At 34.0% G+C, this 12,778-nt stretch overlaps 1 protein-coding gene across 1 annotated transcript; it reads right to left on the bottom strand.

Moving 5' to 3' along the window:
• Positions 1 to 5,785: 5,785 nt before the first annotated feature.
• On the bottom strand, positions 5,786 to 12,413 carry LOC145049075 (serine carboxypeptidase-like 3). Its single transcript, XM_078997698.1, has 14 exons — positions 12,156 to 12,413; positions 11,940 to 12,085; positions 10,397 to 10,473; positions 10,162 to 10,284; positions 9,901 to 10,003; positions 9,096 to 9,133; positions 8,863 to 8,964; positions 8,674 to 8,766; positions 8,530 to 8,598; positions 8,367 to 8,438; positions 7,762 to 7,910; positions 6,897 to 7,010; positions 6,697 to 6,751; positions 5,786 to 5,981 (listed from the first exon to the last, which is right to left on the bottom strand). Exons 1-14 carry the CDS (start codon positions 12,284 to 12,286, stop codon positions 5,886 to 5,888), a joined length of 1,368 nt encoding a protein of 455 aa, XP_078853824.1. The 5' UTR covers positions 12,287 to 12,413; the 3' UTR covers positions 5,786 to 5,885.
• Between the last annotated feature and the right edge of the window lie 365 nt (positions 12,414 to 12,778).

The raw sequence follows: 12,778 nt of genomic DNA, 5'->3' as shown, positions 1-12,778 counted from the left end.
TTCGTTGTCTATTGCGATGCATCCAATCAGGGTTTAGGTTGTGTGCTTATGCAGAGAGGAAAAGTTATCGCTTATGCCTCGAGACAGCTGAAGGCACACGAAGTTAACTATACAACTCACGACTTGGAGTTAGGAGCAGTGGTCTTCGCGCTGAAGATTTGGAGACATTATCTTTACGAAACTAAGTGCACGATCTTCACTAACCATAAAAGCTTGCAGCACATCTTCAATCAGAAAGACTTAAACATGAGGCAACGGCGATGGGTAGAGCTGCTCAATGATTACGAGTGCGAAATCCGCTACCATCCCGATAAGGCCAATGTGGTAGCAGATGCCCTCAGCCGAAAGGAAAGCTCAAGCAACAAGGCGAAGACATTGACGATGACCATCCATTCCCACTTATCCATACAGATCTGAGAAGCCCAGTTGGAAGCCCTAAAACCAGAGAACGTGTTGGATGAAGCCTTGAGGGGAATGGATAAGAAACTTGAGATCAGAGGTGACGGAGTTTACTGTTTCATGGATCGAATCTGGACCCCAAGGTTCGGAGGTTTCAGAGGAGTTGTTATGAACGAAGCTCACAAGACCAAATACTCTGTTCACCCAGGTTCAGACAAGATGTACCTGGATCTCAAGAAAAAATACTGGTGGCCAAACATGAAAGCCAAAATCGCTACCTTTGTGGGCAAGTGTCTGACTTGCGCCAAGGTAAAAGTCGAGTATCAGAAGCCCTCAGGTATGCTCCAGCAGCCCTAGATACCTGAGTGGAAATGGGAGATGATTACCATGGATTTCATCACCAAGTTACCCAGATCTCCGAGTGGGTACGATACCATTTGGGTAATTGTCGATCGTTTGACAAAATCCGCTCACTTCATTCCGATCAAAGAATAGTTCAAGATGGAAAGACTTACACGAACCTACATACAAAAGATAGTCTGGCTGCACGGTGTGCATGTGTCCATTATCTCCGATCGAGATAGCAGGTTTACCTCAAGGTTTTGGCAGTCCCTTCAGAAAGCTCTTGGAACCAAGCTGGATATGAGTACAACTTATCATCCTCAGACTGATGGACAGAGCGAGAGAACTATCCAGACCCTAGAAGACATGCTGAGAGCATGTGTCATCGATTTCGAAAAGTCGTGGGACACCCATCTACCCTTGATCGAGTTCTCGTATAACAACAGCTACCACACCAGTATCAAGGCTGCCCCGTTCGAAGCCCTCTACGGTCGTAAGTGCAGATCCCCTCTGTGTTGGGCCGAGGTAGGGACACGCAACTAGCCAAGAGTCGAGTCCCCGACAGTGCTCTCACTGGTCCTGAAATTATCCGCGAAACCACCAAGAAGATCATCCAAATCCGAGAACGACTGAAAGCTTCACGAGACAGACAGAAGAGTTACGCCAATAAACGACGGAAACCTCTGGAATTCCAGGTTGGAGATCGTGTCCTGTTGAAGGTCTCACCATGGAAAGGCATGATACGCTTTGGAAAGTGCAGAAAACTTAACCCGAGGTACATAGGACCTTTCGAGATCCTCGCTAGAATCGGTCACGTAGCCTATAAACTCCGACTACCTCAAGAACTTAGTAACATCCATCCTGTCTTCCACGTCTCAAATATTAAAAAGTGTCTATCTGATGAAACCCTCGTGATCCCTCTTGATGAGATCGAGATCAACGAAAACCAGAACTTTGTGGAAGAACCCATCGAAATCATGGATCGAGAGATCAAACGTACGAAACAAAGCCGTATCCCGATATTGAAGGTTCGTTGGAATGCCAAGCGGGGACCCAAGTTCACTTGGGAACACGAAGACTTGATGAAACATAAATATCTGCATCTCTTTCCAATGCCATGATTTGTATCTTAATTTTAAATTTCGGGATGAAATTCCCTCTAACGGGGGGATAATGTGACAACCCATAATTTATTCCGTCATTGTAAACCGATCCCATTAAATAAAACCGTTTGTATTTCAAAATTTTCCGTTAACTTTTGGGTTAAGTTAATTAAATTGAGACCTTTATTATGATCTCGTGAGTGTCCAAACCCATTAGAAACGCATAAAAATACCCTCCTTATTTATTTGGAAAAATTTTAATTACGACAATTAAATCGGGTACAACCATAAGCCTCGTTTAACGTCAGTATCGGGTAGATTTCCATCGGGCCACAAGCTCAAGCCTTATATAAAGGATGAGTGAACTTCAATTTAGCTTTTTACCAACACCTCATAACTTTCTCTCTCTACTCTCTCTCTAAAACTCGAGTTTGATCCAAAAACACCCCTTTCAAGCTTCAAATTGGTAAGTAATCTATCCTAGCTTGTTACTAAGCTTGTTTATCGTGCAAATTAGTGTTTAAACCATCCAAATGCATCAAAAACTTGTTTCTATGGTCTAGGAACATCCCCAAACCGTGAACACCTACAAATGGGGTTTTGGAGCCCCAAAACCCTTCCAAATCACTTCTAGTGCTTAGATATGACTTAGGGGCTTGCATGAATGGACTTAGAACACCAAAATCTTACCATTTGAAGGGTAAACATGAGTTTATGGCCCAAGACCATGCTTGGACCGTAAACCCTCATTCATCAACCATAAACACCATTTAAGGGTGTAAAACTGCTCCTAACACCTTGTATGACTTAGATTTGGGTCTAGAACTTAGCATGCTTAACCTACAACCACCAAATCACATGAATCATGGGAAAACATGAGTTTACAGCCGTAAACTCATGTGTTTACGGCAGTAAACTCACCAAGAACACCTTCATAAAGAGTAAATTCCTTTCCAAGATCAATTCAAGTCCCGATCACTTCCTAAGCCTTTGATTCAACCCTGAAACCTTCCCTTGTGCATTGTAAGACCAGTTAGCATCCAAGAACACACCACCCATGAGTTTACGGCCGTAAACACATGGGGATATGGTCTTTGGACCGTAAACATCCCTAAGTTCTTACTCTTGAAGAGTAAACTCCTTATCTAGGCCCTACACATCCTTAGATACTACCCGGATCACTCCTAACACTTGATATGAAGTGTTTTCGCGCCTCGGAGTGTCTATTCTTAATTAAATAGTAGTTCAAAGTCTAATTAGATACAATGTATGTATCTCTTCATATTACAGAGGAACCTCGTGTGTATTCAAGCCCCGAACTAACACTTAGCATCCTATCCGGCACATTTCTCGTCTGGTGAGTTCATACCCCTACACAGTTTTCCATGTTTTTCAATGTTTTCAGGGCGGGATGCAATAAAAAGTACAAGGAAATCTTGTACTCAAACTTATTATTTCATTTGAAAATTTTCATATTCCGTATGCTTTTAAAATTGAAAACCGTATTAACCAACCGTTTAACTTGCAGAGTTAGATTTCAAACTGTTGGTGAAACTCGTTATAAAATGTTATATTTTTTTTCACAAATGATTTTCCACATCATTTCTGTCAAAAGCATCAACTTAGAACTTTAGATACGTCCTCAGTAACACTCCACAGAGATACGCGAGTGGAGGACCACCTTTATAACCAGAATCTAAAACAGAAATTTCCGCATTATTACTTGTAAATTCGTTAATCTTAAAAATTGGAGACACATCCTCTGAAACACTCCACAGAGATACGCGAGTGGAGGACCGCCCCTGTAACCAGAATCTCCTGGACGGAGAGCGTGACTTGAGTGTATAGATCTATACGGGATTGACTACCCCACACCTGGCTGCTAGCTACAGTCGGACCGAAAGGTCCAAGGGTGATAAAAGTCATAAAATGATATTGGACTTCTTATTGCTATATTTAGTCTATCGTATGGTTATGGAACTCGCAATTTAGATAACGGAGATATACTTGTTATTAATAATGAATTTAGTAAACTAATAACCTTAGGAATTAGTTTACTATTTAATTAATAGTTTTATATACGTGTTAAAACTACCATACTTTTCAACAATAACCAGGCTTTCAGGAAACTTCACACAAACGCTACAAGTATGGTAGATACTTGTGCACCGCATTTCGAATCGATAACCAACCACAAACTTTTAAGGAAAATAAGGGTTTTTCCTGGGATAACAAACTGCTTTTAACCAGATTGTGTAACAAACAGATAACCAAACTTTACTTATAAGAAAATATGGGATTTTCTTGGATAACAACTGTTTCAGAAAACTAAAGGAAACTTGTTCATTTTCAGAAAACTAAAGGAAACTTGTTCATTTTCAGAAAACAAACCGCTTATGAACTCACCAGCTTTATGCTGATATTTTCAAAACTACTTGTATTCTCAGGTCCACATTAGACAGGTACCCCGCGATCTTTTGGAGAAGACGGAGCATTTTAGCAGTCTCGTCTTTACTTTTGTTCATTTTTGATGTATATATAAACATGTATAACTTTGTTTTCAAACAAATGTAAATACTTCTATGTAATGTAATGGTTTTGTTTACTACGCTTACTATGTACATTGGTTGTGATACTTTATGACGTCCTCCGCCCCGGAATGTTTCCGCCATCGGTTTCGGGGTGTGACAGCTTCAAATCTGAAGGTTCGAGACTTGGACTTAATGGATTAAGTTGAGGAAGATGCATTATTGGTCCCTTGAGAATTAAAGTTTAGATCTTAGTTGTTTGGACCATCTTAGTAGATATAGTTGGAAACTTTATCCATTATGAAGCTATTATGTACCTGATTTGATGTTATGAGCCATGGTCTTTAGGGATTAAGCTCTTAATGAAGAAAATGGCATTCTACCAGAGATCACAGCGTTGCCAAGGAAGTCCCACAATGTGATGGTGCTCTACATCTTGCTTGTTTTGTCCTGACATGGCCACGACGTGGCTAAGAGTTCATCATGGCGTGGCGCCCGCTGACTTGGTTGACCATTGACTTTTGTTGACCATTGACCGTTGACTTTCTAACCGGTTTGACTTTTGTCAAACTATGATAGAATTGAGTGTTTAGATAATGACTAGTTCTGGTTTGGTTTTAGGTAGCTTATGTTAGCTGTTATGTTGCTGAGTTATGCTGTTGAGCCTTTGCTGGTTAACTCATGTTGGTTTCACTATACTTTGTACTACAGTATGTATCCTTGTGTACCGGATGTTGGTATACTGTAGTATTCTATTAGATTAGTATATATGTATGATTACATTTGTATGCTAGTTATAGTTTACTTGTTACATATGTCGACATACTGTGGTTGGTTGGGTTGAGGCGGTCATTGCAAGGTGGTCGAGTTAGATTGTACGCTCATATGTTCTTGCATTGTACGTGTATTGTTGCATGATGTATTTTGGGAAACTCAATAAACTTTAGCCTATAGTTGTTGATTAAATGTTCTTCAAGTACTTATCGAATGGCGAAGGCAAGACTCTACACACGCACATCAGTTGTTTTATGATTAGAGATTCCATAATGATTTCCTTATTACTCTGATTTTGAATTATGATTTATGAACAAATGGTTTGATTTGAAAGTAACTTCATAAAATGAATGTTTATCCACTTTTAAAAAATAAAAATGAAAAATTGTATTCAGGAAATTGAGATGTTAGACCATGCACGGGTTCTTTTGAGTCCATGCACACATTATGACCTCTTTGAGAGATTAATGGACTTTGGGTTTAAGATATTGCAATGCGGAGTTGTATAAATGGATTTTAGATTTTGCATGTTTTTCTTTCATAACTTTGGTTACAGTTTGTAAACAACTAGTGTTGTTTGATTATTCTAATTTAGAATTGAAAATTTTGCTCTAAAAAATTGGGACATTACATGAAATCTTCATCACAAACATCAAAGCTCTCAATAATAGCCTAATTAATATTACCAGATTACAAGTAACAATTGAATCATTCATAGTGGCAATATATTTGATCTAACTTAAATGTCACTTAAATAAATACGAGAATCTAGCCACTCATCAACCATGGCCAAAGCTTCTTCAGGCTTGTACAATGCGATTCCATGACCTGCACCCTGCATAAGAGTAGACCCAACAACTTTTTCAATACAAATAAAACTTTATGGAGTAGGTTGGTCGTGGGTAGCGGTGGGAAAAAATCACAAAAGAAAAATAAACTTAATATATATTAATTTTGTTATTCTAAGATAGATTGAGTATTTATGTTTTTATGATTCAACGAAAAGTTTTTATATTCATAAAAATACAAATCTAGCCATTATGGCATATGATTTGCCACAAATAATCCAAAAAGTACTTTTTCCACAAATAACGACTAATTTCATAACAGTCTATTACGAAATTCACTATTTGCTGTGAAAGTTTCCATTTTGCACTGTCATAAAAGAATATATTAAAGAATAAAAAGTTATTTTTGTTTTTCGAAATTGTTCTTCATACATACTACAAAACTGCTTGTATTATTTTGAAAATCAAAATTTTCATCAATTGTTTTTGAAGTTTTTTTCTTGTAATAATCTTCAAAAACCATTTTTGCAGCAAAATGATGCTTCATAGTGCATATATGAAGTTTTATGTTGAAACATATTTTCCAAAACAAAGCCCCCACGCTACCCCAACATTTTTTTTTCTAAAATTGAGTGTTTGTTAAGCGGTTATAAAGTGAGCAATACATGAAGAGCTCTATAGTGTATATATTACATCAAATTATTATGAAGTGAATTAAGACATGTATATCAATATACGAAGATTATATTTTATGTTTCTTACCTTAATAGTTGCATATGTTAACAAGTATTCATTTTGTGCGTATGTCATCTGATATCTACAGAAACATTAAATGAAGACGTTGCATGATTAGTTCTGAATAATGTATCATTTCATGAAATGAAAAGGGTTCCAAAATATGAGAATGGAAATAAAAATTTGTAAGAGGGTATTGTTAATATGTTCATTATATTTGAGCTTACCCAGCGATCTGATCATTAACAAACCATGGTTCCCATCGCTTCTCAACCGGAAGATTGAGACTTCTTATCCACTTCTCTGTTCCCACATGTGGAAATACCATGTCATGATCACCGCTGTAAATTGAATTAATTTAAAAAAATAAACATATAAGCTATTATTTATCATCACAAAATAATGACATTTATATAAGGGTTTACTTTAATTATAGGGTATTATATTGATTTGAACACCTCCTAAAATTGTCTATTCCTTGAAATTCAAATAGCAAATGTCATTTCCTGGTTATGTCGGTTTTATTTTTAATTTTATCAAGATATATATAGTTAAAAACTAGACTTCATTTTTATTAAAAAAATTATACTATATATATAAAAAGAAAATATGTTTAAGTTACAGATAAAGACCAGTATTGACATATCCTTATATAAATTCGCAAAATTCGTTTATGAAAGAAATTCATTTATTCCAAAACCATAATTTTTCATTTATTTTATGTGAATCATGAAATATAAGACATGATATATTTATGCCTATTTTTATTTTTTTATATATAAAAAATAAAGTTTACTTTATAACCGGGTTTGTCTGGTTACAAAAATAAACCAACCAATTTTCAAGTGACATGGACTAGGACGTAATGTTATCCGGAAACCAAATCAATTATTAAAAAGACTTGTTCAAAAATGAAGGATCACGTCTTGTATATATGATCTTTGATAATCAAAAGCAATTGCAACTTCGGAATCAAATTTATATGAGCATAAAGATATGACATAGATAATAAATAATGAAATTTTGATTCTTTTTTCTTTTTTCGTTTGTAACAATGCAACGAGAATCTATCTGTAAGAGTATTAGTATTACCATATGATCAAATATTGGCATTTCTTGGCTAGAAGTTGCTTGTGGATTGGGACAGTGCTGAACACATCGTAGGAATAAATTAGTGTGTCATTTTTCCCTAAATCATAATGAATAGTCGAATTTTGCCACTCCCACGTTCCTATTGTTCCCTGAACATGAAAAAGAAAGGCTTCAAATAATTCTTAAGCATATTATGAAGTCCGTACACACTTTTTTTTTTGGTTGAAGACATTAAGACAAGAAGTAATAGCATGTTTTGTGTGCATTGAATTGTAAACCAAAGTAAGATATAATCTAAGAGTTTGCATGTGATGTGAGGTTGTCTCACTTCATAAATATACATACATAGGTACTTATATCTCTATCATTTAAAGTTTTTTTTTTTTTTCAAGTAGTGACAGTGTCACGCTAGGTGGGTAAAATAAGATCCCTATGTGTACAAGAAGTCGAATCTATAGTGGAATTGAAACTCACACAACGCAGTTCTGGAGACCAGAAACCGTTACTATGTTTGCAAGTATTCAACTAGAGAATTCAATGTGTAGCACCCCGAAGAATATACATATATACATAGATATATATACACACAACTATATACAACATACCTCGCGAACATTAAGAGCTTTTTGAACATCTTTATCATTTGCCCAAGCTACTACAAGTCCAAAAGTAGCTTCCTAAATAAAATGAGAACAGTGAATTTAGAAATACAAAAATATTATAGGAAAAACTTTGTGTCAATTTATGTATTCTAAAAAGAAAAATTACTCGACAAGCTGGGTCTGTTGTAGCACATAACGGTTCCAATATATTCTCTAAGTTAATCATACTTGTGCACTGCAATTGGGAACTTGTATTAAAGTCATGTTACATAAAATTGTGTAAGATCTTACTTAAATACAATGTGTATACCTCATCCACCCATTGGAGGTTATTCGAACAACGGATGCTGTCTAAATCATTGTATAAAGATACATAGTTACCATTGCATGTTTTTTCTGTAGACTGGAATATAAAATAAATATAATCAGGTGAAAAAATAAATTGTGGTAACGTTAAACACTAAATGGTCATAATTATTGTACAAAAAATTTTCATTACCTCATACATTTCGTCAGATATTAATGATAGTCGGTGAGCAAACTCAAATCTTGAATTAAAATCACCGAACTTATCAGTTAAAGGGGAAACACTAATGACTCCCTATATAATGGATAAAAGATTAGTTAATATAAAGCTCTATACTTCCTTCATTTCAACAATATTTGTGAATGGTATTATATATCAACGACATTTGTGAATAGTCTTATAAAGTCTACATAGTTGATATTTACCTTAATATTCATGTGTGGTTGATTTCCACGCTCATTTCCTACAAAATAAAAGGAATCGTAAATAGAATGTTGGCAAAATCAAGCCTTTTAGGGACAAACTATGAATTAATGAAATTATTCGATAGAATAGCAGTATATGTAACTTTTTTAAAAAAAAAAAACATGCGATCCCACCCTAAGGTTGAAGCATGTGTAATTTGAACTTGGCTCAACTTCTTTTGATATGTCTAATTCCTAAGTGATCGCGACTTGGACACCTTAGTGGTGGTAATACTAGTACATATATTAACAATAAATATTATGGTTATCACATATATTTTACATCTCTTGATGCAATTTTGTTCTCCCACAGCAATGTTCGAGGAATAGAATTAAACAGAAAGAAGAACATATCCTATAGATTATAGATCAGTATATGATATATAATGGATTCAAACATTCGCATAAGTAAGTGATATTCATTCATCTTAATACCCATAATGGGAGCCTAGTGGACGAGCCTCACTCAATAGAGTGTGGTTTAGCTTCATCCAACTTGTAGATTAAACTATCTTATAAATACTAATGAATTTATGTTAGAGAAATGTGACCTTTTAACTTATTTATTTTGTTTATATCAATATATTTTACCAAAGGTAACAGTTCTTATGGGTTTTTGGTTCTCGTTCTCATGCCTGAAGGGCTAGAGCAACTCGTTAGTATTTTTCTTATTGATGATCTTATCTATTTGTTTGTGATATATTGAAATAATACATTTTGATCATGCAAAAACCTATGTTGAATCCTTAATAGTTATAATTCATACCATTATATACATGTAAAGCGACGTTTGGTAAGATAATGCCCATGTATGAAATCCCAGATATGTACAACGGATTGCTGAGAAATCTAGGGTGCTCCATCAACCACTGTATACATGAATAACAAAATCATTTGCACTATGAACAACCGTGTGTGTGTGTGTATATATATATATATATATATATATATATATATATATATATATATATATATATATATATATATATATATATATATATATATATATATATTGAAGTTAGCAAACCTTTCGAAGGAAATCATAAGCATTTGAAGCTAGAAGGGAATCACTGCTCATTGATGCTTCATATGTTGTAGCGTACGCAAACCCTGCTCCAGCTGGTGCATCTATGTATATCACATTAGCAACCTACATTTATGTCACATAATTATACATTATACACATAATTTTCATCTAGATGATAAATCCATAGAATTAGAATATTTATTTGAAGAACCATGTTTCAAGTGAGAATGTGAACCTTATTCCATGCATATGGATTCAATTTCAATGTGATGTTATTCTCCCACGAAGCATCTAGATCGAAATTGAGTGGACCTGTAAAGGATGATGGTTAATTAGTGTCGATGCGTAGGAGAAGTAAGATTGACATTAGATGTTATGTATATATATGGTATCAAAGAAAATTAATAATAATATTTAATGTCTATAATTTTACAAAAAGATATCCATATTAAAATATATTTACTTTTGACATGGTCTAAAATATCAAAATTCAAAGCCTAGTGAAAATATTATATAATCGTAGGAGTGTAGAAGATCAATAATTAGAATAATGTGATTAACGAAAAAACCAAAAATGGGCAAAACCACCAAATGGTGATCCTAGTAAACTATGTTGAAAGAATTATCCTAAGATGAGGTAACACTATAATAACTATATGTATTTGTTTCAATGGACCATTTCAATATGATTCAATCACATGAATCCAAAATTGATTTTGATTTTTAAAATATAGATCTAAATATTTTAAAATAAATTAAAATACAATCTAAACAAATCAAATGATAACTCGGTTAGATCGATTTTTACAATTCATTATTTAGGAGTATAGACATTCAAAAAAATAATATAGTTTTAATATTTGTAAGATTAAGCTATCAAATTATGATCCAATGAACTAATCTTATCATTCTAGTCAAGTCTAGTAAAAAAAAGCAAATAATTTGGTAGGCAATGAAACTTACAAAAGAAATGTTAAACTTAAAAAAAATGTATTAAATTAGTAGTAAATTAAATAATTAAACATAGATATTACAATTAAAATTATAAACAGATAGATACAAAATCGTTATTTGCTTTGAATGGGCTATTTACCTTTGATTTTAGTAAAAAAAAAAACGAAATTTAAAATAATAATTTGGTTTTAATATATAAAAATCCAAAAATCTGATAAACAAATAATAAAGCTTAATCCAAGTTGGTCTAGGTCTACTGAACAATTCAACTTGATGAATTATGCGCGATACCATTTTTTTTCAAAAGATTATTGGGTGAAATAAACTTTTAATAGTAAAAAAAAAAATAAATAAATAAATAAAATGGAAAAAGATAAAAAGGTAACGTTTGTAAATTTGATTTTGGCATTAACTTTTTGGATGATCGTGATGTTTCTAATAGATTTTCATTAAATATAGTGTTTGAACTTTCAATATTATAAGTTGTGTCTTCCTCAGTGAAAAATACTATTGTGGATCCAACGCAAAAGGAGAGGGATATAGAGTGGTGGGGCCAATTTATATCATTATTTTTAATTTATTTACCATTTGAAAACACAATATTCTGGTAAATACCTTTTTCATCTACCACGTTTTGCATTAAAGTACAACCCCACATATACATTCTTTTAATATATTCTCACTCATTCCCGTACTTTTCCATCAATTGCCCGATTTTCCCCCATTTACTGAATATATGTTACCCGAATTTTTTAAAATTACATACTTGTGAAAAGCTTTTGGTATAAAAGGCTACTAAGTAGATAAAAGATTACAGATTTTACCTATTTGATACATCATGGAATAAAGAACCGAAGTCCCAGGGCCACCAGTGAGATAAATAAGAAGAGGGTCTTCCGAAGGGTTTCTTTCAGACTCAACGAAGTAGTAAAAGATCTGCACAGCTTCATCTTCTCCAACTCCAATGTATCTTTTGAGAAAACAAGATTAGTTTGTGAGTTATGTCTGAAACAATAAAGACAATGTAATCAAATATATACCCCGTCTCCAAAGTGAAAGGAAGATCTCCATCAAACCCTGGGAGTCTCCTGATGATCGGCCTTGAGTTTGATGCACTTATGAAAAGTGCAAAAGTTATCAAAAGGGAAACAAGAATGTGTTTGGATTCCATTACAAGAGTTTCCTGTGTATGGAGTAGGTGTGATGCATGTGTTAATATGTAGACATGTGTGAGGAGTAGGTGTAATGTGTTGAGATGTAGACAAGTGATAGTGTTAGGTGTGCGAAAGAGGAGAGATGGGTCTGTGTAATTTTTTAAGCCCCATAATAACATAGTTGACCTAAAAGAAAATTCATACTTTGTAATGGAAGTGAGGATCATCCCACCTACTCCCCACGTGGGAACCGTTTCCACTTTGTTTGTTTTTTTACTACTTTATATTATATACCAGACAGCCGATCGTGAATTGCGTTTTTATTTGTTATCATGGTTGCTAATTTAGCTCATTTCATTACCTACACATTATTATTAAATTTGTTTACTTTATTAAGAAAACTATATTATAAGGCTAATTTTATATGTATCTTCGATTGATTGTTGTATTTCTTGTGTGAATGTGCGACTCTATGTACCCTTATGACCCGATAATTTTTTTGAATGACC

The sequence above is a fragment of the Lactuca serriola genome, chromosome 1 (assembly GCF_051521515.1).
Source record: "Lactuca serriola cultivar US96UC23 chromosome 1, Lser_US96UC23_V15, whole genome shotgun sequence".
In the NCBI taxonomy this organism is placed as follows: domain Eukaryota; kingdom Viridiplantae; phylum Streptophyta; class Magnoliopsida; order Asterales; family Asteraceae; genus Lactuca; species Lactuca serriola.
Note: the sequence above shows the minus strand (reverse complement) of the source record. Positions and strands in the feature narration are given on the sequence as shown.

What these genes read in the sequence shown, in the direction of transcription:
- LOC145049075 (XM_078997698.1), bottom strand. Translation starts at nt 12,286, where the DNA reads ATGGAATCCAAACACATTCTTGTTTCCCTTTTGATAACTTTTGCACTT. An exon ending in CCTTTCACTTTGGAGACGGG is followed by an intron (nt 12,086 to 12,155) that starts GTATATATTTGA and finishes TTTTCTCAAAAG; the next exon opens with ATACATTGGAGTTGGAGAAG. An exon ending in CTTATGATTTCCTTCGAAAG is followed by an intron (nt 10,004 to 10,161) that starts GTTTGCTAACTT and finishes TCATGTATACAG; the next exon opens with TGGTTGATGGAGCACCCTAG.